The following is a 27,023-nucleotide window of genomic DNA, read 5'->3' on the forward strand; positions in this document are numbered from 1 at the left end:
CCTTACACTCGGCTTTTATTTTGAAATCGGGGTCATTCCTCTGTGTTTCGTCGCCTGCGAACCGGGGCAGTGGTCCCGTATGAACACTAGGCTTCAGGCAGGCAAAAGTCCGCCAAGATGAGGCTCCGTTTGGCCGGAGCTGTGCTGCTGTCGGCGGCCGCTTACTACGTCTACCTGCCGTTACCGAGCGGCGTGAGCGAGCCGTGGAAGCTGATGCTGCTGGACGCGCTGTTCCGGAGCTTCATGCAGGCGGTGAGATCTGGAGGATGCCCTGACAGGAGAGCACTGCAGGGGGGGGGGACAGGTTCATGTGAGGGAAGAGAGTCGTCAGAGTTAGATAATAAGCGAAAATAACAAATAAAACACTTTTAGAGTATTCTGAAATGACAGTAGGAGAGAGTGATGTTACAAAACGCTAAACAATAACAGTTGCACTTAATAATAGCAATATAGATCTTTGCAGAACAGCATGACGTGGTATAGAGAAGGGGTCAAATAGAATTTGATGTGAAGAATATCATTAAACTATAAGAAAAACAACAGATCAAAGTGAAATAAAGAGAATGAAACATCTGAATGCAGAGCAGAGTAAGATAGAATCAAATCAAATAGAGCAGAGTTTGATATTCCACAAGTGAACAGACTATAGAATACTGTATTATACATAGTAGATAAGAACAGAATAGACTTGAATACTACAAACATTCAGTTTACTGTCACCGAGGAGTGAAGAAACTAGAAAATATTCACATTTAAGAAGCTTTTTGGTACTTTTTTTTCCAGCTCTGGTACAGTACAGTGTGCTAGGTCCTATAAAAAATATTCTATTATTTACCACAAATAAAAACAACAAAAAACAACTAAAATAACCGATTGATTAATATGCAATGAAAATAATGACTAGTTCAAACCCTGTGTACTACAATAGAAAATAAACTAATAGAGCACAACTGCAGAGAATACAGTATATTAATAACTATGTTTACATCTAAAGCTAAATAAACCATTTAAAACAGATTGAATTATCTGGAAAATGGTTCGTAACAAAGCCGAAATCTTTCAAAGTCATTCTAAGGCTCAGGAAAAGTTGATATTTTGAAGATACCTGGTCTTTTATAGGACACCAGGTGAGCTGCATGTAGCAGGTAAACATGTAATGTGCAATAAATGATGGCGATTGGAGTGACAAGAAAAGGACCTTTGACCTGATCGGTTTGATACAGAATGTGGCGTCGGCCTCGTACGCATGTGTCATAGCTGTAAATCCTGAGTAACACGTTCGTATTTAGTTAAGCTGCTCTTAGGATCACAGTGGCAGTCATTCTTATGCGTCATTGTGGAACAACAAGTTTCTACACACACTTAAACGCCGAGGACAGGTTTTCACAGCTGCTGGGGATATTTCTGCTCCACTTTATTCCAAAGCCTTTTTTAATGGCAGAAAGACAGTCCACAGAGAGATTTACAAATACATATATGGGTCTGCCGAGGTTTCTTCCTAAAAGGGAGTTTTTCCTCGCCACTGTCGCAACAGCCACTGCTAATGCTTGCTCTTGAGGGAATTACTGTAATTGTTGGGGTTTTGGAATTTAAAGAGTGTGGTCTAGACCTACTCTATCTGTAAAGTGTCTCGAGATAACTCTGTTATGATTTGATACTATAAATAAAATTGAATTGAATATAAAAAGTTTAAAGTTTTAGGGTAAAACGCGAGAGACACTACAGGCAGAAACATGTCTTTTCATGCACTGGTGAATTTGGAGGCTTTGGGCTAATCTGCTTCCATAACATTTCTTCTTTCACTAGTGGAAAGAAAACATTTCTTATACTTCACTTTGTCAATTTGTGTCGAAAGATTAGATTTCTTCTAAATTCACCAAACGTTAGCTTTGGATAATTCCTCATTTGCATATTTAAACATAATAATTTCAGAAAACTTGTGATATACAAGAATAATGTAAGTAATTAAAGGACAAATCCGGTGCAAAATGAACCTAGGGGTTAATAACACACGTGTGTACCGAGTCGACTGTTCTCTGGGACATGTTTTCATGCTAATCGAATGTGACCAGTTTTAGCGCAAACCGCTAATTAGCTTATAAAGCTAGTCGTCAGGGCACGGGTAAAGTAAAAAGAAATTGCTATTTCTATACTACCAACAAGGCTCAAAATAGCACCACACTTCCACGGTAGCATAATGAGGGTCCCTACATGTAAACCGAAGCATTGAGAACTTTGTAAGTGTACAGACAGTTTATAAAAAAGATAGTTTTAGAAAGCCATGCAACGTGCATTCAGTTCAGCTCCCGTTGCACGGCGTTCGCCGTTCGAGTGGTTGCGACTGTTTTCCCAAGATGGCGCCCGCCTGTATACGTGAAAGGTACTGTCTTTCTTTTTACTTTACCGGTGCCCCGACGACTAGCATTATGAAGTAATTAGCGGTTTGCGATAAAACTAGTCACATTAGATTAGCATGAAAACATATCCCAGAGAACGGTCGAACTCGGCACATGTGCTATTAACGCCTAGGTTAATTTTGTGCCAGATTTGTCCTTTAACTGGGGAAGTTTAATGCTTCTATCTGTTAGTTTAAATGGTTTACCCTTAACCTGTAGTCTTCAAAATGAATTGCACAATCCATATCTTTAAAGGTTAGAAATCTCCACTTCAGTAGCACCTACATCAACACCAAACTTTCCACTTTCATTCTTATCTAACTTCATATTCTGAAGGTTTTCACAGAGGGGTTTGTTCAGATATCATTCAGAGCCTGATTTATACAACATTTTATAGCTAAAAACATGGAGAAAATTGGATTTTTTTTATGGCTGTTGATATTTTATGGCTGTTGATATTCCAATATCCAAAATCCCCTCTGTAAAAACTTTTTCCTCTAAAATTTCAACAAAATAAAAAAATATTTGGAATCTTTATCCACTGTTCACTTTTCTGTTCTGTAAATGTATGCACATTAGCGCATATTTAGCCAGATAATGCCTCATTTGCATATTTCAACATAACATTTCAAAAAACTTAAATAAAAAATATTGTCTTAGTGTGAGTAATCAACTGGGTGAGTGTCATGGTGATGTCTGTTAGTTAAAATCTTTGACCCTATTCACCTGCCGTGTCTCCCACGAATTCTTCAACATTTCTCTCAAGTTGCTTCGACACCTAAATAGTTTTTAACTGCTCATTAATGTTTTTTGTGAAGCCATTTGAATAGGCTTGTTGTTGAAATGCGATATAAAGTCAGCAAAAAAAGAAACGCCCCTTTTTCAGGACACTGTATTTTAAAGATACTTTTGTAAAACTCAAAATAACTTTGGAGATCTTCATTGTAAAGGGTTTAAACAATGTTTCCCATGGTTGTTCAGTGAACCAGAAACAATTAATGAACTATGCACCTGTTGAACGGTCAAAAAGACAGTAACGGCTTGCAGGCGGTAGGCAATTAAGGTCACAATTAGGAAAGTAAAGAGACCTTTCTACTGACTCTGGAAAAACACCAAAAGAAAGACGCCCAGGGTGCCTGCTAATGTGCGTGAACATGCCTTAGGCATGGTGCAAGGAGGCATGAGGACAGCAGATGTGGCCAGGGCAATACATTGCAACGTCCCTACTGTGAGACGCCTAAGGCTCACAGCTGATCATCCTCGCAGCGGCAGACCACGTGTAACAACACCTGCATAGGATCGGTACATCCGAATATCACACCTGCGGGGACAGGTACAGGCAACAACTGGCCAGTCTGGTGCAGTACATGAAGAGGAGATGCACTGCAGTTCTCAATGCAGCTTTTGTTTACTCAGCTTGTTGCTGAGTAAACAAAAGCTGCCTTGCCAGACTTCATTTGTATCAATACAGTTTGGATTTCTATCATTACCCAGGATTCAAAATGGTCAAAACTCCCTGTAACCATGTAATAGCTGCCGTACTTTGTATCTGCAGAGTGACGTGGCTCACGCGCTGGGTGTGTGCCACAGGGTGCACCTGTTGAACCGGCTGGTGTCCTGGGTGGAGGAGATCGAGGCTCGCTCCTGCAACGCCGTGCACGTGGCCGACTCCACGCTGGGCGGCGTGCCCACGCGAGTCTTCCAGCCGAAGGGGGGGAAGCAGCTGAAGAGGGGAGTCATATATTTCCACGGTGGAGGATGGGCGCTTGGCAGCGGGAGTGAGTGTTGATTTGAAAAACTCTGACAGCTGCAGAAAAGAAGGAAAATTCATCCCTGTATTCAACCAATATGACATATAACACGTACATTATTGTTGACATGACTTATCGAGTCTGCCTGCTTCGCAGGGATGCGATCGTACGACCTTCTTTGTCGGAAAATGGCGGAGGAGCTGGACTCTGTCATCATGTCCGTGGAGTAAGTTCTGTCACATTACAGCAACATCAATGCTGGAATTAATCTATTAGTGATTATCTAATGGCAAATATTGCCAAAATAGACAAATAGTCATTGTTTTCTTAGTTTTTATTTGAATAAAGTTGGGAATTAAGAGTTTACAAAATAAGAGAAAAACTGACCTTGGACAAATGGATGGAGTTCAGTTCTCATGGAGATGGTTAAGCCAATGAAAGCTGTGAGGTATGGCTGAAAGTAAGCGGACCTTTAGATAAGATTTCTTTTTTGAAAAAGGAGAAAATCTGAATTTAAAAATGACAATTTGGACTTTATGAATGACTTTAATGGCTGTCTGTCCTTTTTATTTAAGCATAAACTGAGCTGTAGTTGCTGCAAAGAATATTGTTTACAGTAACCTGAACAGTATCTACTTACATCAGAGTTGAAATTACATGCTTTGGGGACATCAAATCTGAAGGAAAATCCATTTAAATAAATCGGTCAAATCTGAAAATGTTAAGCCTTTTCTAAACAGGTAGGCCGAGGAACAAACACTGCTCTGGCTTTTAGTCCTGATTCAAAGTATTATGTGACATAATAATGTTGTCTTCCTATGTTATCCTGTTGCTGTAGTTACCGTCTCGCTCCAGAGGCGGTGTTCCCAGATCAGTACCACGATGCGTTAGCGGCATCGCGGGCCTTCCTGTCGGCTCAGGTTTTGGAGCGCTACAGCATCGATCCGGAGAGGGTGTGTGTGTCTGGGGACAGCGCCGGGGGAAACCTGGCTGCCGCTGTGGCGCAGGAGGTAGAGAAGCAAACACACACATAATACACACACACACATCTCACTACATATTAGCAGTTAATTAACCCTCCTGTTGTCCTCGGGTCTAATCTGACCCATTTTCAAAAGGTTTCTATATCAGAAATGTGGGTTTCTTTCAACCAAATTTTAAAACAAAATAACGTGGATGGTTCCCTGCAACGCTCTTCACAAGTTATATAAATGATCAGTTCACTACTTTAAATGAATTTGGGTGTTTTATTCAATTTTGTAGCATGTAAAGAAAAATTTGATAATAGAACGTTGAAAAACTTGGACAAAATTTCAAAAAAGTGACAAAAACAATTCGAAAAAAAGTGACAAAAACATCAGGATAATCTCCATAAAACGTCAGGAAAAGTGACAAAAATATGTGAAAAGCTTAAAAAAACATCAAAAAAGCACAGAAAAATATTCTTTTTGTAAAATAAGCTTAAGTTTTCAAATGAGCCTTTTCAAATGTTGGTTTTGAAATCCGGGAGCAGACAGCCCACGAGTGAAGCGTTCGTCCAATGAGGTGCAGCCATCGCGTGTGTAGGAGGCTGTAGTCTTTGCTTGTCAGCAATCATTGAAGGGTAATTGATATCTGCTAGTGGAGAGCTCCTCAAGCGTCAAATGCAGCGAAGCGAGGCAAAAACCGGAGCTAGGAGCTGCTGGTAGTGATCCTGTCTTAACCAGAGAAAAACAGCTGCTCTGTTTGGTCAAGTCTCGTGGTCAAAATGTGGGCTAGTTCAGTTTCTAGCACTCAAGGAATGCCATTAGTTTGGGTTTCAGTTAGGAATTTTAGAGAAACATTATACTTGAGAGGCTTTTTACACTCTGACAACATGACAGTTAGGGGTGAAACTCTGAATGATTGGAAGAAGGAAGATAAAAGGCATTCCATGTGTGGAATTTTAAACATGTTTTACTTTGGCTTTTTACTTTGCTACCCTCCCTTCGTCGATCTAAAGGACACTGAGATTAATTTGCCAAGAGCGTCACCAACTTGTCTATTAAAAAACAAACCATCAGAATTTAAAAGATGCTGAAATTATTGACCCAAAGTGATCAGCAATCAGCTCTTTCAGTTGATTGCCCCTCAGAAGAACTCATATCTGCTGAATCTCAAACCTGACTGTGTCCACAGCTCAGCTCAGATGACGGTCTGACAGTGAAGTTTAAGGTCCAGGCGCTGATCTACCCGGTGCTGCAGGCGCTCGACTTCTACACCCCGTCCTACCAGCAGAACCGGGCCGTGCCCATCCTCTACAGGCCCGTCATGGCTCGTTTCTGGCTGCAGTACCTGGGCGCCGACATGTCCCTGGAGCCCCTCCTGCTCGCCAACAACCACAGCTCCCTGGACCAGCCGGCCATCAGCGGCAGCACCCGCTCCAAGCTGGACTGGACCGCTTTGCTCCCGGCCGAACGCAGGAAGCACTTTCGTCCGGTTGTGAAAGAGACGGGATCGCCGGGGGTGATGGGTAAGGTACCGCAGCTTTTGGATGTGAGGGCGGCCCCGCTGCTGGCGGATCAGGGGGTTCTGGGTAGGACGCCCAAAGCCTACGTGATGACTTGTGAGTTTGACGTGCTGAGGGATGACGGGTTGATGTACGTCAGACGCCTGCAGAGCGCCGGCGTCGCGGTGACCAGCGATCACTACGAGGACGGTTTTCATGGCTGCATGGTGTTCGCGTACCTGCCGATGATGTCTAGTGTCGGACAGAGGAGCATGAACAACTACATCCGCTGGCTGGACCAGAATCTGTAGACAAACTCGCGGCTCCAGATCCTCGTCAGCCAGTCGTTCGTAGAATCAGACAGGATAACGTAGAATCAGACAGGATAACATATCAGCTGCTTTATCCGCAAACAGAACCAAGATATCAAATTTAAAGGCTCATGATATACTTGCTTTTTACCAACGTGTACGTGCAGACAAGTGATGTTTCGTTTATTACCCTCGTAGTGTTTTAAAACATTCTTGTGGCAGCAATAGAGGCAGTGATGTTTCCTTTTTACTGTACGGCACTCAAAACAGACTAACAAGTCTGATCGCCAGTTACATGATTGGCCACCGCAGGGTGAAGTTGGGTTTGCGTTTCTTGAGTTGAGTCAATCTAAATTTTTCGCCGCGCGCTGCTGCAGTTTTTTTCCGGCTCCTCTTTGCAGCCTTGCCTGCGTTTTCGCCCGTCCATCTGATGACCGCCCGAGTGTGTGTGTGTGTGTGTGTGTGAACGCAGCCTTATTGTTCACATACTCGCCTGTGTACTTAGTGTGTACGTGCAGGATTCAAATGTATATCCTCTAGGGGTCAAATCAGGGCCAAATCGTTCCTGACAGACACCAGGAAAACCTTTCTTGAGAACTTCTGCCACAATGTGCATTCAAACGGGCTTTTAATAGCAAGTATATCAATTCAGTGCAGCCAAACGTCACCGGGTCAAACGGACCACAAAGCATCTTCACTGAGTCCTGAAACCAAAACATTTCTAATCAAAAGGTAACCAATGAAAGTGACAATTTTGTGGAAGGCCGATGCGTTCTTTTGGAAAATGACAGTGTACTTACGGCTCGTTATTTATATTTAAAGATAAACGTATGCAATGGCTTTAATATGAGGCCCTCAGCTGAAAATCCCGCCTACACTGAGGGGGTGTTCTCCGAAGTGGGAAACTAAAAGAGAAAAGTACTGGTACCAAAACAACGAGTCAAGTCGAGCAGAGCCGAACCACACAGTGAAAACAAGACATAAGTGGACTGGAGCAGGACAACATCCAACAACTATTGGGGAAGATTAAAAATGTCAGTTAAAGCCAGTGTGCTCAGAGGGAAACTCCAGGATCTTTTAGTGAAACGAAGAGCCTTGAATATTCTTCCTGATTACTTTTAAAGGTCAAAGTCACTCAGAAGTTCATCTTTTATTCTTTTATGATGCACTGAGACGCTGAAACAGTCTGCTCTGCGTGTGCCTGCATGCATGTGTGTGTGTGTGTGTGTGTGTGCGGTAAAAGTATGCCAAAGTTCACAGCTGTGTATACTCACTGGATTGTGCAATATTTTATGTTTAAACGCCGCTCTCTTTAACTTCTCCCTCTGATGACCACTGTACTGCACGGCCAATGCAATGATGATGGCGGTGATGATGTGAAATGTATACAAGATTTACTGTATCACCCTGAGAAAAGAAATCCCAAATGGACTCTCATCCCCCCCATTGCTGCTGGCCCTAAACTAATATAATGAACCGACGACAGCGAGCGTCAGGCAGACTCGGTTTTGGCTTTCGGCCCAAACGACAGCGAGCCCAGAGTGTCGCAGAAACACTGAGGCGAGCCTGGTCATGACTTCACATTATCCAGAATTTCTTTCTCTTTTTTTTTTTTTTGGTATTGTAACACTGGCGTTCAAGAGACTGTGATTTTCCAGAAGTGAATCCATTCCTAACATGGATTGTTTTTGTGAGCAATTACCCCTTTATACACGCATTTATATTATATTTTCTATTAAAGAGTTACTATGTGTGATATCTGTAGTAAAATATATCATTTATAAATAAGAAATATAAATTTAAAACGTAGATGAGGCAACAGGGATTACAGGGAAAGACTTTAGAATGTTGAAAAAGTGGTTGAAAGTGCTGTAACTTTATTGCTGTAATGTGAAACGTCACATTAAATTCTTTAATATTGTATAAATAGCTTTTAATATAAAGCAGGGGTTATGCAACAGGTTGTTTCAGCCAAAGCAGATACACGAAACGGGCCCCGAATGTTCTCTGGCAGCACTGATAAATCCTATAAAGTAGCTGTTTTATTGGCTTGTGACAACTCAAGTTTTATGTTGGGAGCAGGATCCCAATATTTTCTTTGTTTAGTTTTTTTTAATAATGTGCTTTATGTGTGTGGGGGTTTATTGCAGAGGGGATTTTTCTGTCGGTTCACATTACGTTCCTGTTTTTACTGTTAATACGAGGACGAGAAGTGCTGCAGGAGATGTTCAGCAGCACCTGAGAGCTGTGAGCTCTGGCGGCCATATTGGAGGTCCTCAGCTTTTAATAGAGAATTTGGCATTTGGTATAAGATTACAGCTTAAAGCAGGTGCAAGTGTTTGTTTAGTCACAATAAGCTAAAACTAAATATATAAAAATATATATCAAGAAAGAAAAACCTCAACATTGTATGTATTCATGATATAATATGGCAACTATGTATAGTGCTGCTGATACAGTTTGAATATTTCTATAAAATATAAAATGAAATATTCTCAAAACATGTTTTTTGTGAATAACAATTTCTTTTTTTTTTAACCCAAACATGTTACTTTTTATGCCAATGATACCATGTTTTCTTTTCTTTGTGGCCTTAAGAAAAAGGCACATGTAAATGTATCACGTGAAGAGCTGAAATGATTAGTTGATTAATCGATTAGTTGACCGCAATGTTTGAGTCACCTTTCGAGAAAAAACAATGTAGAGAAATTGTCCACTTTTCTCTGTTTTAAAATCATTGTAAACTGAATATTTTGGGGTTTTCTGACATTTTTTAGAGTCACTGATTAATTGAGAAATCAATCAGCACATTATTCAATAATACAATAATTTTAAGAAAAATCTCACCACAAGGTCCATTCAACAGCTGTTCTGGAGCGATGATCGTATCACACGATCAGCAGATGGCGTTTGCCCGGCTGTTGTAGATTTCGTTTCTGAACTCTTGAAGGACGTTGTTGACCATGTTGACTTTAAAACTAAAGTTAAAATGAAAATGATGGATAGTTGCAGCCCTAATCACACAGGAAACACCATTTTACATGTGAAAAATTAAGACACAACACGCTCAACTCATACTTAGACTCTGAAGACCGGATCCTTGATGTAGATAATTAAAAAAAAAAGGAAAGTTTAGGACAGGACTCTAATTTGACTTTTTTATATTGTCCTATAGACACCATGCAGAGCACAGCAAAACAATATTGACTGTAGCCATTTTTAAACACATGCAGACATGTGGAGCAACAATAAGCAAAAGGACATAAATTAAACGCAACAATCATGATGGAGAGATCTTGATAAAAAAATATTAAAGATGCAGACAAGTTAGTAAAATGGTGGTATGACACAAACACATAAGCTAGCACAAAGTTGTAACACACAACTACAGAAGATGTAATAACATGGTTCTAAAGTATAATGAAAACATATATACAGCCAGGGGCCATGCAATAATTATTTGCATTTGAACGTTTTTTTTTTTACATCATCTATATTTCTGTGTTTATTGAGTTATTTATCACAATATTAAGTTAGGTACAGGTTAGGAAAGGTATTTAAAAATATGGTTATTCCTTATTAGTTATTCAATTATAATTCATTTTGTTACTATTTATAATAATTAGGTCTTCAAATGCAGTACAACTATTAGTTATGATAATTAGTTCCTATGGGTATCAAATATATTGTATTTCTTAATAAACATGCTGTTATTAGTTAGTAAATTATAGTTTCATTATAACTTAACTATGGTTTTCATTATATGTATTCAAAATATTGATTGATAGATTGAAATGTATTTCGAATGTGTAAAAGAAAACAAAGGGTCATAAAGAAAATTATAATATTACACATCGAGATACATGAATGGCAAACACTCAATGAATTGTTGAATTATTATTTTTTTTGATTATTTTTGGGGCTTTTCTGCCTTTACTTTGGTAGGACAACTAGGTGAGAAAGGGGAGAGAGAGGGGGAAGACATGCAGGAAATCGTCACAGGTCAGACTTCAACCCTGGACCTCTGCGTCGAGGCATAAACCTCACAGTATATGTGCGCCTGCTCTACCCACTGAGCAACCCGGCCACGAATCCCACCTATTCTTCATAAGTCTTTTGCTTATTAGCTAATAATCTTCCTCAGTCATCATTTTTTAAATCCCTTTTAAATTATAATTATGAAGTTGTAGTTTAAAGGTTAATTTTACTTATTAAATATTACAAATTCCATTTAAAAAAGTTTGTATTTATCAAATAATAGTGTATTATTATAATTATTTTTAATTAAAAAAAACAACTACAATGATTATATGTTTAATTAATAGCTAAGTTATGTATTCCAAGTGGTATTAATTTAAGAATATATAATCCCTTCAAATATATGCATAGTTAATACATTTCAGGTGTGTTCTTTCTGGTCAGATTTCAGAATAAAAGTCTGACACATGCAGGAGATGGCGCCAAATCCTCGTCCTGAACACACCGGCCTTCAGTCAGTAATTCAGCTGTTACAAATAAGTGTAGATAGTGTTTTTTATAATCACATGAATCATGGTTTTTATTCTCTTTGTTCTCATTTTTATCTCAAAGATTTATGAACACCATAACATTTTATGCATTTTCTGCGATGGATTTACAATTCAATGGTTTTTTAATCCCTGGACAAAGGCTGTTGCTTTTGATTTATGCCTGCGCCCCGTGATATTGGAGTGTAATAAAAGCACTTACAGAGCAACATATTTCTGCCAAACTTTCTCCGTCTGTCTGAAAAACTGGTTCAGGGTAGCTTCCTCACCTCCTCGCTGGATATCAAAGAGTTGGCTCTCTGTTTCTGTCTTTTCTTGTTTTGGTCCTCTTCTTTGCTCTTCCTTGCACAAACACTCGCCCTTCAGGTCAAAGCCTGCAGAAACCAAAGATCAAGATGAGTGCGTGACAGAATGCAACTTGGCCTGTCAGATCATGTTATCATGACAGGTAAGCAGCAACATGCTTCTCCTGACAGACTGCATTATCAAGCGTGCGTGCGTGCGTGCGTGCGTGCGTGTGAAGCAACAGTCAGCCTGCAACACTGCAGCCAGCTGCCAAACAGGTCGCACGACTGAGTGCAAGTTCTGTACAAGTATTCACTCAGCCATTGTTATTTCCACAACCACTTAATCCCTATGGAGCTTTTTCACAGCAGACATTTTGACTTGTCATAGTAGGAAAAGCAGAGCTGAAATTGATAACCTTAACGATGACTCAATTCCATCAAGTGTCCCAGTAAGCTATTTCAGAGTACGTTTACACGTGGCCGGCTATTTTCATAAAGGAACATTTCAACCTCTCCTTTTTCAAAAATAACATCGTGCAGAGCTGTCAGTTTTCAGAAAAGTGTTTACACGTTTCCGTACCCGTGTATATATGCCGTCAAGAGCACGCCAAACCTGTAGGTGGCAGTGTTAACGAGAAGCTCAAGCCCACGTTAGCCAATCAGAATCCCGAAAATAGCAACAACATCAACAAATCACTTCCTCTCTCTTCTCTTCCTCACTTCCTCGGCTGCCTGAACCTCCGTTTGTCTCAGTTTACATGCAAACAAAGTTTTCCAAAATCTCCACTCAGGCCGGAGTTTTTAGATAGAATCATTTTCAGAGGCGAATTCTCTGTTTGCGTGTAAACGAAGGGCACAAACAAAGGGAAATGTCTCAGTTTTTCAAAATGACCATGTACGTGTAAACTGGGTATCAGTGAGTCAGCATGCACAATACCAGGGCCTCTCCTAAGTGGAATGCAGCCATCATTAATGGTTTTGAATACACCTGTGCTTTTCCTACTATCACATGTCAACATGTCTGCCGTGAAAAAGGTCTACTGAAGTCACACAGCAGAGCAGAGAGTTTATCCCAGCATGCACTTTGTCCACAGATCAGAGAGTTAGTTCACAATTCAAGATGGAATAAGTCATGACAGATCAACAAGTCTTAATGAGTCGGAGAAAGAGGAGAAACATCTGGTGTGTCCTTCGCAGCCCTCGATATCCCATAATCCACCTTGCGCCAGTTATTTCTTAAATGTTGCGTTCAAGGAGATCCTCAACAATTGAGTAAGAAATTGACCCAAAAAAAAACACCCAAAGATGGCTGTATGCAAACTGAAACTTGACTTTTGAGTGTGCTTTTGCACAATGGAGGAGCTGCTCAAGCTGCAGAGAATTAATACAAATTGGTTAGACAGTTACAAAAAGATCAGAGAAAACACACAAAAACAAGTATTAAATTGGCAGTGTGATTGGTGCACGCATTGCATCATTTACTGTTAATATAAAACAGTGAAGGCATGTTGATTTTTTTCTGTATACTAATGACAGAGTAGGCTATACTTTGACAAATACTATAGTACATACTAAATACAATTATGTAATTAGAAAAAAGTGTTAAAGTCAAGGAAACTTCTACGAGGTGTTAGCACTGAGATTGTCATGGTTAAAAGTACCTGGAGGATAGAAAGAAAGAAAGCCAGACATTAAGTCCCCGCCATGTTTCTTCCTAAATGTTTTTTAGTTGAAAGTTGAAAATGTTGCGTTTTTGCAATTAATAAATAAACACAGGTAGGACTCCACATAGTTTGGCTTCTGGAGAAAACATAAATAAGGGCTACAGGGCTCGCTTAATCTGTTGATTATTTTCTGGATGAATGGATTAGTTGTTTGGTCTATAAAATGTCAGAAAATTGTGGAAAATGTGAATCAGTGTTTCCCAACAAGCCCAAGATGACGTCCTCAAATGTCTTGTTTTGTCCACAACTCAAAGATATTCAGTTTACTGTCACAGAAACTAAAAGTCATTTAAGAAGCTGGAATCAAAGAAATTTTACTTCCTTGATAAAAAAAAAAAAGATTAAAACCGAATAATCGATTATCAAAATAGTTGGCGATTCATTTAATAGTTCTAAAATAAGGTGCCACGTGTAGCGAACTGTGTCCACCGTACTTGATGGCTGTTTAAAAAATGACAGGTAATATAGTTTGGGAGGTCAATAGCTCATATTTTGCCTCGGGGCCCACACACACACACACACATTTAGCCTAATCCATCCCTGCCTCTGGGGTCTCAGCCCAGATGGAAATTTTAAAAAAGAAACTTCATGCAGCTCTTCACTGTTCACACTGATTTAAAACAAACATGACTGTGACCCATGTGAGAAGATAAAAACACTGATAAGACACTTTCAGCTGCAGCGTGAATATATATGGTGTGTGTGTGTGTGTGTGTGTGTGTGTGTGTGTGTGTGTGTGTGTGTGTGTGTGTGTGTGTGTGTGTGTGTGTGTGTGTGTGTGTGAGACCCCGTGGAGGCCTGACTACCTCCCTGCCCCCTCTGGTGCTGCTTGTTAATCACAGGGTGATCATTTCTAAGGAAAACAGAGGCGCCGGGAGCGAAAACAAACCGGTGAGAATGTGAAAGGAAAGCCGGAGCGGCGGGGAATTCATGAGGGAGAATGTTATCGCTGCGACTAAAGGTCATATTGTTCACTTCTTCCTGACAGGCAAAGGGAGAGAGAGAGAGAAGGGAGTGTATGGCAATTTGGAAAGAAGTGGAGGGAGGCAGGAAGGGAGGGTGAGACTGCAAGAAGGCAAAGAGAGAGAGAGAGACAGAGAGAGAGAGAGAAAGATTGGTAGGGAGGAAGAAAAACCCACAATGTGGGCCTCAAACTGCACAAGGACACATTCTGTATGTTGCACACACACACAAAGGCACGGAAACAAAACCACACACGCTCTTACACTACATGGTCAAAAGTATGTGGACACCTGAGCATCACACCCATCTGTGAGATGTGCAGAGCGTTAGCGAGGTCCAACACTGATGTTGGGTGATAAGACCGGGGTCACAGTAGGCGTTCCAGAGGTGTCGGATGGGGTCGAGGTCAGGGCTCTGTAGGGAATTCAAAGATACTACAACATTGTGTTTAACACAGAATGCATCCACATCTCTCATGCCACCATCAAAATCCAACCGTATCCAATCCGTAAATTCAAGTAAGACCAGACTAATGGCAAGGTGATTAGTAATGCTAATTCGAGACCACAAATGACTAAATCCTTTGCACAAATTTGTTTTCTTCCCTCCTTGACACACCCTGGCCTCTTTACAGTTTCATTCGGACTAACCCGTTTATACGAATTACCTGAAAAGCCAGTCTTTTCTCCCGAGTAATTGGGTTCATTTAAGACGATTTACATCCAGTAACAACGCGGAAAGTAGTCTTCTTGATGTTTGTGAGTTTCCCTAGAATAAATAACTTTTCTTAAAAGGTTATTAGGACATAAACAGTAGGGCTTTTGCATGTCAGAGCATCGGCACAAGACTGGATGTATCAAGAAGGTCTAAAAGAGACATTTAACCGCGCAAGGTTGATAGCAGGATCATATACAGTGGGGCAAAAAAGTATTTAGTCAGCCACCAATTGTGCAAGTTCTCCCACTTAAAAAGATGAGAGAGGCCTGTAATTTTCATCATAGGTACACTTCAACTATGAGAGACAAAATGAGAAAAAAAATCCAGAAAATCACATTGTAGGATTTTTAATGAATTAATTGGTAAATTATGGTGGAAAATAAGTATTTGGTCAATAACAAAAGTTCATCTCAATACTTTGTTATATGCCCTTTGTTGGCAATGACAGAGGTCAAACGTTTTCCGTAAGTCTTCACAAGGTTTTCACACACTGTTGCTGGTATTTTGGCCCATTCCTCCATGCAGATCTCCTCTAGAGCAGTGATGTTTTAGGGCTGTCGCTGGGCAACACGGACTTTCAACTCCCTCCAAAGATTTTCTATGGGGTTAAGATCTGGAGACTGGCTAGGCCACTCCAGGACCTTGAAATGCTTCTTACAAAGCCACTCCTTCGTTGCCCGGGCGGTGTGTTTTGGATCATTGTCATGCTGAAACACCCAGCCACGTTTCATCTTCAATGCCCTTGCTGATGGAAGGAGGTTTTCACTCAAAATCTCACGATACATGGCCCCATTCATTCTTTCCTTTACACGGATCAGTCGTCCTGGTCCCTTTGCAGAAAAACAGCCCCAAAGCATGATATTTCCACCCCCATGCTTAACAGTAGGTATGGTGTTCTTTGGATGCAACTCAGCATTCTTTCTCCTCCAAAGATGACGAGTTGAGTTTTTACCAAAAAGTTCTATTTTGGTTTCATCTGACCATGACATTCTCCCAATCCTCTTCTGGATCATCCAAATGCTCTCTAGCAAACTTCAGACGGGCCTGGACATGTACTGGCTTAAGCAGGGGGACACGTCTGGCACTGCAGGATTTGAGTCCCTGGCGGAATAGTGTGTTACTGATGGTAGCCTTTGTTACTTTGGTCCCAGCTCTCTGCAGGTCATTCACTAGGTCCCCCCGTGTGGTTCTGGGATTTTTGTGATCTTTTTGACCCCACGGGGTGAGATCTTGCGTGGAGCCCCAGATCGAGGGAGATTATCAGTGGTCTTGTATGTCTTCCATTTCCTAATAATTGCTCCCACAGTTGATTTCTTCACACCAAGCTGCTTACCTATTGCATATTCAGTCTTCCCAGCCTGGTGCAGGTCTACAATTTTGTTTCTGGTGTCCTTTGACAGCTCTTTGGTCTTGGCCATAGTGGAGTTTGGAGTGTGACTGTTTGAGGTTTTGGACAGGTGTCTTTATACTGATAACAAGTTCAAACAAGTGTTATTAATACAGGTAACGAGTAGAGGACAGAGGACCCTCTTAAAGAAGAAGTTACAGGTCTGTGAGAGCCAGAAATCTTGCTTGTTTGTAGGTGACCAAATACTTATTTTACCAAGGAATTTACCAATAAATTCATTAAAAATTATACAATGTGATTTTCTAGAGTTTTTTCTCATTTTGTCTCTCATAGTTGAAGTGTACCTATGGTGAAAATTACTGGCCTCTCTCATCTTTTTAAGTGGGAGAACTTGCACAATTGGTGGCTGACTAAATACTTTTTTGCCCCACTGTACTCGCGCTACTCGTGTTATGATGCTTTCCACCAAGGCATTTTCGCCCGAATTCGGCGGCACAGTTACATAGAAAGTCAATGCAAAGACGCAAATTAGAAAACGCCTTGGTGTGAATGCACCTTAATGAGTTTTTGCCCTGTAACTGTAAGTGTTTTAGTGGCCTAAACCTTTACATTCCATAACCACAGTTGATTTGCAATAATCATCACTTTCCTCAACATAAACCATACCATAGTTGCCACGTGCAGAATTTTAAAATGTTTGGCATTCAACGTAATCTGGGGTTTTGCAGAATAGTTCAATATCAATGTTCTCAATTGCCGATGGGGTTGACGGTGTCCGCATACTTTTGGCCATGTAGTATAGATAAAGCTGCACACACACACACACACACACACACACACACTTAGACCCTGACATAAATCTACACACTTTCACACAGGCATGTAAACGCCCTGGGCATGAGAACACACACACACACTTTAGTAATTGTATCTGGAAGGGGTCTTTCTCTCTCACTCTCTCGGGAGTGTCAGCCTCCTCGATCACCCGCTTTTCTCTTAACTCTTGATTTTCTGAAGTGAAATGAAGCAGTGAGTGAGCAGCGCCAAATTTTATGCATTGACATACACAGGAGGGGGCCTACACACACACATAAAGTAAGAGAGAACCTATCTCACATACACACACACACACACACACACACACATCAACATAACACCCCCCAAAAATCTGACAAAAGCAAGTTGAACCAAAAAAAGTTTGGAAACTTTGGAAAGTCCCCAAAAGTTTCCTGTTTGCTCATTGGCCAGCTCTCATGTTTCCGGAATGCCCATTGGATGCTTCTGATGTCCCACCTCTCTCTTACCGAGGTGTGTGTGTGTGTGTGTGTGTGTGTGTGTGTGTGTGTGTGTGTGTGTGTGTGTGTGTGTGTGTGTGTGTGTGTTAACAGGGTGTTTACCTTGGCAAGCACTCAGAGAGACAGATTTAGATTTACAGCGTGTTGGTTTTTACAGTTGCTGTTTTAACAGATAATGTTGAATGTTTATATTAATAATCTTAACATAACAGTACCAAAGATTTAATGGTTTACCTTGTGAGGACCTGCTTTCTGTCCCAAAATCCGAATGTGAGTCCCCATAATGTGACGTGTAAAAACATTTATGTTCGTGTAAACACATTTATGTTCGCCCCAACATGGTTCATACAAGTACACAGATAAATACGCACATTTATCTGTCTTAATCATGAAGTTCTTTTGGATTGACGTAGATGCATTGCTTCATTAGTTTCGGCTGAATAAGAGTAAGAGAATATTGCATTTTAAAGAAGTCCTCTTGACTGCAAGGGACTTGACCACAACTATAAAATGCATCATTAAAATTTCAAATTTAACAAAAAAAAGAAGAGGAGGCAAGAATGGCAGAATGAGGGAGAGGCAGAATGAAGGCAGAGGGGAGTGGAAGACAAAGTTTGGGAGGTGACTGAGAAGGGAGGGAGTCAACTTTGCGGGGGAGTCGGTCAGTTCTCCTCTTCGTATCCCTGTCAAAACTTGGCCGCCGTTCAGAAATCCACTCACGAGTGTGTGTTTGCGCCTGTATTAATCACAATGTGGGGACTACAAATCTGTGGGGACTTTAAGGATGAAAAGGCCTGTCCTCAGAAGGTAAAGATTTTAAGTTTTGTCTCTCCAGCTTGTGCCAAGGATGCTCTCATGAACAATCCTGACCCTTACATACTCTCTGTGCTCTGTATCCCCCACACAGACACACACACACACTTTGGAGCCTCTGTTACCCCCAGCAGGTCCTTGCAGGCGTAGCCGAGTGAAACCTAAGCGGAGAGCGTCTCCCGGGGGGACAGCCGGGCGTAGGAGCCAGATTGAGGCCAGATGTTGCAGACGCAGGAACGAGCCAACAGGACCGGGATCCATTTATGAGGCTCAGCCCGCCTCACTGCACAACAGTACATTGATAACAACGCGACCGAAGCGGCTCAGAGCACTGACGGCTTTGCTAACATAAGGGAGAAAAAAGACATCACTGCTCACATTGTGCAAACCTTCTTATTCAAGTTCTTTTTCTGTCTGATTGTACTAGACTTTGCCTTGAGATTTGCTTCTAAAGTTTATCTGGATATGCCATTCTTAAGCGGTCAGTCTAAAAATAAACAGGAGTTTCACTGGAAAACAGCAAGAATTTCAGGTTGTGTTTAAATACAAAAATGTCTAAATAATTACATAATTGAGAAGATATAAGGTAATGCCAGATGTTAACAACAATAGGGATATACGTTTTTGGGGATTTTTGGTTTTAAAAGTAAAAATTTTATTGGTATTAATTAGGATGTTAATGTGAAATATTTACTATTTTCTAGATGTTTCCATGCTTGTATTTGTCTTGAAGATATGGTGTAACTACATAAATACAGTGCATGAAAAATTTAGTATAAAAATAAAAATTTAAAACAGTCCATAACTGACATATACAACAACAACAACAACCTGCTGAATTTACTGTTCCAAACATGTCAGAAATGTCTTCTTGGACAACTCCTCTGGCACACAGAAAGTGATGTGTTTTTTTCTGGTTTGTAATAAACAGAAAAAGAAGAACTAGTATGTAACATGTTTCATTTCCAAACAATTTTAAGGTTTACTTTTAATTTCGATGGGGTTTTCGTCACCCTGACTGATACAAAACTGGAGTTTTCCACCTTGATTTGACGGTTAAAGGGTCGACATTGTGAGGCAATGTGAAAAATTAGATGTCTTTCATGCTGACCGAAAACCCTCTTTATCATATAACCTCAAATGTCTTTCCAACGCACTTTATCCTTCAACAGGGTGGCAGCGATGTTAAGTGAAAAAGAACATGTTTTTATTATGCAGCCTGATAAAGAATGCAAGAATATATCTCATCATCACAGAATCCTCTCTTTAAATAACTGTACAAAAATATACTTCAAATACCAGGTAATACGACAAGATACACACCTCCGATCACTGATATGAACATAGAGATGATGATTATATTTTCAGACAAATCTATTTGTGTCCTTAAAATTTTTTTTTTCTTTACCTCAGAAAGATGCATGATGGATGGACATTATAAGATAAATGTTGGCGAGATATGGAAGAGAAATGTCAGGAATGTCTGATAGACCTTTTTATCTAAACAACTTGACATCTTGGCTACATGTGGTCCTGTCAGCATACTGTACCAAATAAGCCAAAGCTTTGAAGAAAAGCCTAAATTTATGGTTTTCCCCAGAAAAGACCACTTGGCTATTTAACTTAAATCTGTGTGCTGCTCTGCAGGGATGCAGAATGTATGAAATGATGTCGTGGAGGTTTAATATAAGTGAATACAACTTCAGTTTAGGTGAGTTTAAACTCTGTAGCATCCCAATAAAAGTAATGTACGTGCCAAACTTCGGCTGTGCCACTCATTCATAAAGCTAGGACATTGTTTTGCTCATATTATGATGTTAAATGCGTTTTTATCACAGTAAAGCTCAGTACAGATCTATAGCAAAGATATGAGCGCGCTCACAATAAGCTTTAAGGCTATCTGTGTTTTTCCAGCGCAGAAATGAAACAATAATCTCACCAGGAGAAGTTCTCCAGGCCAGGCCCGCCTCCTCCTCCTCCTCCTCCTCCTCCTCTTGCTGCTTGCAGGGGACGGGGAGGGTAGAAGTTAAGAAGTCAGCTCTCTCTGCCATTGTTCTTGTTCTGGAAGTCTGAGAACAGGACGGAGACTGCGCTGGTCGGGTACCGGACGGCGGTCTGTCGTTATGACGGGCTCCGGTCCGAAGCTCGGGGTGCTTTTGCTGCTGGCGGTTCTGCTGCAGACTGTGGTCGTCACCATCACCGTGCTGCACTTCACCACGGCTCTCAACTCGGTAAGGACAAAGTGAAGGTTCGGGGTGACGAACCCGGAGACGCGCGAAGGCTTTTACGCATCGCCATGCAGTGCGCACCGCGATGCTGTTCGGCTTTTTTGAACGCAGCTTCAAGAAAAAGTAGACTTTTTTTGTGAGCCTTGAACACATCACTGTAATTCCTATAAACTTTTAGTGTGTAATGTATTATTCACAGTTTTTGGGAAAGTCTTCTTTATGGCTCTTGTTCTGTAGCTGCGCTCCTGAGCACAATGCAATGAAGGCTACAAATTATATTGCTTTCACAGTTAAATAGTTCAGTTTTGCACAATGCAGCTTTATGCAATGACACACTTTTCTTTTGTCTTCTCTGCATTTGCAAACCGAAAAAAAGGACAAGGAAGTAAAAAGCTCTGGCAGCTGCAGCTATTTTTATGATTAGCTGCGACTATCAGGAAGAGTGTGTGTGTGTGTGTGTGTGTGTGTGTGTGTGTGTGTGTGTGTGTGTGTGTTGTGTGTGTGTGTGTGTGTGTGTGTGTGTGTGTGTGTTGGACTCACTCTGCTTGTTTTGGTGAGGCCAGAGTCCTTTGGTTACCTGGATTTAGTCCAGCTCAACTCTCAGTGTGTGTTTATAGGAATTAATCAACATGCCAAGAAATGATGTTGACGCAGGTTCCAAGCAAACTTTAACAGTGATTGTGAAGGTATAAAATGTGGTTTATGCCTCATAAGCACATCTTCATCTAAGTATGCTACAAATGTATGTCTTGAAGTTTACATCAGCCAGAAAAACATGGTAACATTCAGTTTTTTTTTGCATTAAAGCAAAGGAATTCCTTCTTCACGTGTGTTTTGATGAGAAGTTAAAAGAGACATTCGTTCTAATTGTTTGCTGCTCTTCTTGGTGTTTCCACTCTGTTGTAGATGAAGGAGACGTTCGCCAGGAGCAGTGTTTCCTGTCTGACGGGCGGCGAACTGAAGAGCATCACGGCTGTTCGGGGGGATCCGTGCTGGCAGGTCACTCAGCAGCTTCACCTGCTCATTGAGAAGGTACGCTGAAGCGACAGTAACTCCAAAACGCTGAGCTCCGCACTCCCAAACTCACACGTATACATCTCAAAACCTGACTGTAATTCTCTCTTTCAAGCTGTATCAAGTATGACTTCACCAGAATGACCTTTGCATATCAGTATTTGTTGCTCAGTATTAATGACTGAGTGATTATTTGGCCAGATGCTGAGATCTCTGGCTTTCTAAGCAACGTTTCATTCTCCCAGTCTGCTGTGGATTAAATCTCCCCACCCACTGGAGTTTGGAGACATTACTAATCCCCCCCCCCACACTTCAGATGCAAAGGCCAATAAAGCAAATGATAAATCAGCTTTAATGTTATTATCATTATTATTACACAGCCTCTTTATTGATCGTACTTTTTTATTTATTTTTTTACAACTGGCGATTACATTTGAGTCAAGGAAGACTTCAGTCCTGCCAATTACTGAGTCATGCGTACAGTAAAGTAGAGTTTAAACCCATTCAGAGCTGAAACTATTAGTTTATTAATCAAACAGTCGATCGACAGAAAATTAATCTGCAACTATTTTGATAATCGATCAATTGTTTCAGTCGCTGCCCTCAGCCAAAATGCCAAACATTCTCTTGTTTCAGCTCCTCAAAAATGTGAGCATTTGATGCTTTTCGCTCAAGTTGATTGATTGATCAGACTTCACACAGCTCCCTCTAGAGACTTACATACTGTACATGCAGTATAACACCTGAAAACACACCCTCCCCTTAAATCCTATTTTCTATCGTTTTAGAGTTTTGTGCATAATGAATATACATATTTGCTTGCAACATGAGCAAGAAGTTGCAGTGTTTCTTGTTGACATAATAGTGTTGCATCATGTAAAACTCCTTAACTCTTGTGTTGTCTTCCCATTTGTTTTTCTGGGTCAAAATTGAAAATGAAACTCGACTTTTGGTCGACTTTATCGACACTTTTTGTATCTTTTCCACATTTGTTTGGTCACTTTTTCCAACGTTTTTGCAGCTGTTTTTCCAAATCTTTACTCACTTTTTTTTTTTTTTTACATTTTTGTCACTTTTTTTAAACGTTCTTTAATAAAAATATATTTTTTAAATGCTATATAATCGAATCAAACACCCAAATTCAATGAAAGTAGTGAACTGATCATTTATTTTACTTGTGAAGAGTAATGGTTGTATGAAACCATCCAAGTTATTATTTTTTTGATAATTTGGTTGGTTGAAACCCAAATTTCTGATATAAAAACTTTTTGAAAATGGGACAAATTTGACCTGAGGAAAACAAGAGGGTTACAAATTTTAATGCAGTGTACAAAAAAAATGTAATTTCTCATACTGACAGAGGAGTTTTCTCCTCCTGCTAAGAGGTGCAGTTATGCATATGCTACTGGGTAAAAAGGTGTGTTAAAAGTTCACACCTTTATGACTAATAATATTGCCGCATTAGCAGCTAGCGTGCGATGCAATTCCCAAAGCTTTTGTTCTGCCTATTCACTGTGACTACAGCCATATAAGTCTATTCATGGCTTTTGAACGTCTTCTCTTTCGCTGTTGTCAGAGTAATGATCCTTCACATAAATGAGACTGAAGTTCTGCATTGTCATGAATTGCTTATACAGTAGACTACATCCACTAGGGGATTGGAGTTCTCCTTGTATTACTGTTTTCATCAGAGAAATTAGGTGAACCTGGAAAGATTAATTCCAAGATTAACATGTATTGTGTATTGCATTACTCAACATGAGCAAGAAGTTGCCGTATGTGTTGTTGACATTAAAAAGTTACATCATGTAAAACTGCTTAAAAATCTACTTTAATGTACAGTGTATAAAAAGAGAGTCCTCCTTCCTGCCCGGAAAGATGTGAATTTATGCAGTTCACACCTATATGACAGCAGGAGCTATAAACAGTAACAAACAAGTATTGTGTGTGTACCACAGCTTGATGAATCATAAAAACTAGATCAACTAGCCACACTCTTGCATTGGCTGACATGTTCCTAAATCTCCATGAACACACACACACACACACACACACACACACACACACACACACACACACACACACACACACACACACACACACACACTGTAGTTTACTTTGACTCAATCCCACACACACACCGTCCTGCTGCCACAAATGCTCACTAGAGCACCAAATGTGGATGAATCTGCCGCCGAAAATAGTCCCCAAGAAAGTTTTTTGCCATAAAAACTACAGTCAGCAGCTGTTTAAAATATAAACCTATACAGTATATTTGTGGGGTGTTTTAAAGATTTACGTCTTCAGTAGAAACCAATGATCTTGGAGCTGAGAGCCACAGACAGGAGGTCAGACAGTGTTGAGAGACGGGCTAACATGTTGTTGGTTTTGGTCTTTCATGGAATTTGTTGACAATAAGGAAAACGAGTTGCAACGAAGGGAATTTAAGGACAGTAGGTCCTTGTAAGGGCGGTATAGTGAAGCTATTATAATTATTCTAATAGAATTATTAGGGGCTTCCTGTGCTGCTGATCTCTGAACATTAACAGGAGAAGAAAAATGTTGAAATGATCCAAATCACTGTCTGCAGACACACAATGAGCTCCTTCATAGCTGGAGATGTGATGTGATCCTGTGTGGTTTAATCAGCACAGGAATGTGTTCACCTGCTCTCACACACACACACACACACACACACACACACACACACACACACACACACACACACACACACACACACACACACACACACACACACACACACACACACACACACACACACAGTACCCAGAGCTAAAGAAAATTACTGATATCTGGCCTGAGCATGCATGCATTCATGCATGCACGCGCACACACACGCACATTTTACTTTGCCTTTAGTTTCTATTTGTGTGCATTGTTTGTTTTTATTTCCTTCTCCTATGATTGACTTTGCTGCTCTCTTGAATAAAACACGGTGGGGACTTTCCGCCAGAGCTACTTGATTAAATTTAGTTCAGAATATAAACATATTAGTAGGACTGTTCAGTTTCTGCTTTTAACTCGGAGCGCAGAGTGAAAGCACATTTAAGGCTCCCTCTAAGTTGAAAATGTAATTTTGTTATTTTGGGTCCGGCTTTGATTATACTCCAAATATCTTCTAAAACATATTTTATTGAGCGGTTTACTTATCATTCAGATAATTACGGTTCAGTTTCTGCTCCTTTTGGGAGTTTTTTTTTATCCACAGCGGTCTCCTCCTCTCCAAAACAAATGGACCTGCTGATTTTAAACATGGTACAACACTGAATAAAGCAGTTTCTCGTTCAAAATCTGTGTTTCTCCGACGCTTTTGGGCTCGTCTGCAGAGGGGCTGCGGGCCGAGCTGCCGCTAACGTTTGCTCAGCTTGTTTCTCTTAAAACTTAAGATCCAGACGTCCGATGACTAAGGGTGTTTTCACATATAGTCCTCTTAAAGGAACCAAACTTGGTCAACTCAGTTAACGTGGACCAACAGAAAAGGGACTCGGTTCTTTTTGTGTTCACGTTGTCAGTTTACTTAAAAGAGAACTCACTTCAGCTCTGACAGGGCCTCAGGCAAAAGGAACCTGAAGCGTGTTGCGTTCACAATGCACAGGTTAAGAGAACCATAGTCTGTGGGTACATCCCATGTCACTTATGCGAGGACTCAGACTACCTCCCAAGGAGGTCTGAGTATGGTTCGCTTCAGAGGACTCTGAGTCCCTTTGGAGTGTTCACATATGCGCAAAAGTAGGGCAGAACGATTAATCGTTTTCAAATCGAAATCGCGATTTAAAAGGATGCGATTAGCTAATCGTGAAGACTGCCATTAATCTAATGTGAAATGTTTAGTTGAATGTCTGGTGTTTGACATCAAACATTGGATTTAACATTTTTTATTCCTCTTTTCATTATTATATTATATATTAATGTACTGTATATTTCATAAAATAAATGCTGGAATAATGTTACATACCACATATTGTTTACAGAAATGTCCTATCTTTCATTTGTGTTGTTATTACTTTGCATGATCCTAGAAGGTGCAATATGTAGCACAAAAAAAAGAATCGCAAATCAAATCGTAATTGCAATATCTGGGAGGAAAATCGCAATTACATTTGGAGGGCACATGGAGGGCTGAACCGGACCAAGTGTAAAAAACGCCTGAAAATGTGTATTATAAAGCGTTAAAATGTGACTTAAAACCGGATGAAAAGTCAAATTATGGTGGCTTCTGGCAGACGACCACAACGCGGACGCATGCACAAAGGGGATACGACGCCATCGACAGGCGACCAAATGTAACGGAGCGTTACCTTGAATAAAATGACAGATCTCTCTGGGTTTGAACATTGTTGGAAACATTTGGGATATTGTAGTTCACAACTGCACTAAATAGTATAACATTCATAGTCGTTTTTTGACATTTTAATGCGGAAATATTACCTATTATATATTTGAGGGATCATCGAAGTTATTAACAATTAATGCTGAGGTGGATGTGAGATGTCTGAAGGAAATGTAATGGCAATCCATTCGGTAGTTGTTGAGACATTTCACTTAACCCTCCTGTTGTCCTTGGGTCAAATTTGACCCGTTTCCAAATTTCAATGTCTGAAAAGCTTTTGTTTTCGACCTAATTTCCCAAAAATAACATGAATGGTTCCATACAACGCGCTTCACAAGTAAAATAAATGATAAATTCACTGCTTTTATTGAATTTTGGGTGTTTTATTCAATGTTATAGCATTTGAAAAAAACAATTGAAATGGTTTTTAAACAGTATCCTGACTAAACTTCAACATACTGTACGTTCCTCTGATGTTAACTATTAGTAAAAATAATTCATAATTTCTGCTTGTTAACTTAAAAGTTAGATATAATTTCATATAAATGATTGGTTTAAAAGAAAGTGGTAATAAGTTGGTGTTGGGTGAAGAAAAAAAAAAAAAAAGCACAGGAAAAAGCGCCAAAAAAGTTGAAAAAAGCGCCCCAAAAAGTGTTAATTTTTGACCTGGGAGGACAACAAGTTGCATGGTCATAGGAAGACAACACAAGGGTTAAAACCACAAACATCAACTTCATGGTGGCGCGACAAGAGAAGACCGAGGCTCTTCAAAGTCATTAGGAAACATCCTCTGGAAACCATGAACGTCGGAACTTAATTTAAGGTCAATCCA

The 27,023-nt window shown here is 40.3% G+C and overlaps 2 protein-coding genes and 1 long non-coding RNA gene across 5 annotated transcripts in view; 2 read left to right on the top strand and 1 right to left on the bottom strand.

Annotated features, from left to right (window-relative positions):
* On the top strand, positions 1 to 18,877 carry LOC120552176 (neutral cholesterol ester hydrolase 1-like). 2 transcript variants are annotated; one of them, XM_039789972.1, is made up of 6 exons: positions 1 to 252; positions 3,952 to 4,174; positions 4,304 to 4,373; positions 4,986 to 5,157; positions 6,305 to 6,638; positions 18,693 to 18,877. In XM_039789972.1, the coding sequence occupies exons 1-6, from the start codon at positions 118 to 120 to the stop codon at positions 18,746 to 18,748; spliced, it is 990 nt and encodes a 329-aa protein (XP_039645906.1). In that variant the 5' UTR covers positions 1 to 117; the 3' UTR covers positions 18,749 to 18,877. The 2 variants fall into 2 exon arrangements, with proteins under 2 accessions (XP_039645906.1, XP_039645905.1); XM_039789971.1 differs by lacking the exon at positions 18,693 to 18,877 and having other exon boundaries at positions 3 to 252; positions 6,305 to 9,674.
* The window catches only part of LOC120552179, a 26,174-nt gene continuing 3,319 nt past the window's right edge, over positions 4,169 to 27,023 (bottom strand). Inside the window, exons 1-7 of one of the 2 annotated variants that reach the window (XR_005637970.1) lie at positions 21,367 to 21,464; positions 11,721 to 11,825; positions 9,773 to 9,903; positions 4,990 to 5,143; positions 4,788 to 4,824; positions 4,535 to 4,601; positions 4,169 to 4,380 (exon numbers count right to left, since the gene is read on the bottom strand). This is a non-coding gene — a long non-coding RNA (uncharacterized LOC120552179). Of the gene's footprint in view, positions 4,381 to 4,534; positions 4,602 to 4,787; positions 4,825 to 4,989; positions 5,144 to 9,772; positions 9,904 to 11,720; positions 11,826 to 21,366; positions 21,465 to 27,023 lie in introns of those variants that run through there. The other variant, XR_005637971.1, reaches the window with a different exon arrangement.
* The window catches only part of tnfsf10 (TNF superfamily member 10), a 13,798-nt gene continuing 7,372 nt past the window's right edge, over positions 20,598 to 27,023 (top strand). The window contains exons 1-2 of the mRNA XM_039789973.1: positions 20,598 to 20,829; positions 21,733 to 21,858. Coding sequence (XP_039645907.1) covers positions 20,722 to 20,829; positions 21,733 to 21,858 — 234 coding nt within the window. The 5' untranslated portion in view covers positions 20,598 to 20,721. The remainder of the gene's footprint in view (positions 20,830 to 21,732; positions 21,859 to 27,023) is intronic.

This window comes from Perca fluviatilis, chromosome 22 (assembly GCF_010015445.1).
Source record: "Perca fluviatilis chromosome 22, GENO_Pfluv_1.0, whole genome shotgun sequence".
Taxonomy (NCBI): domain Eukaryota; kingdom Metazoa; phylum Chordata; class Actinopteri; order Perciformes; family Percidae; genus Perca; species Perca fluviatilis.

Excerpts from the sequence above, each read along its gene's own strand:
- LOC120552176 (XM_039789971.1), top strand. The coding sequence starts at position 118 with ATGAGGCTCCGTTTGGCCGGAGCTGTGCTGCTGTCGGCGGCCGCTTAC. Across the intron at positions 4,374-4,985 it reads TCTGTCATCATGTCCGTGGA|TTACCGTCTCGCTCCAGAGG; the intron begins GTAAGTTCTGTC and ends CTGTTGCTGTAG. Across the intron at positions 5,158-6,304 it reads CTGCCGCTGTGGCGCAGGAG|CTCAGCTCAGATGACGGTCT; the intron begins GTAGAGAAGCAA and ends CTGTGTCCACAG.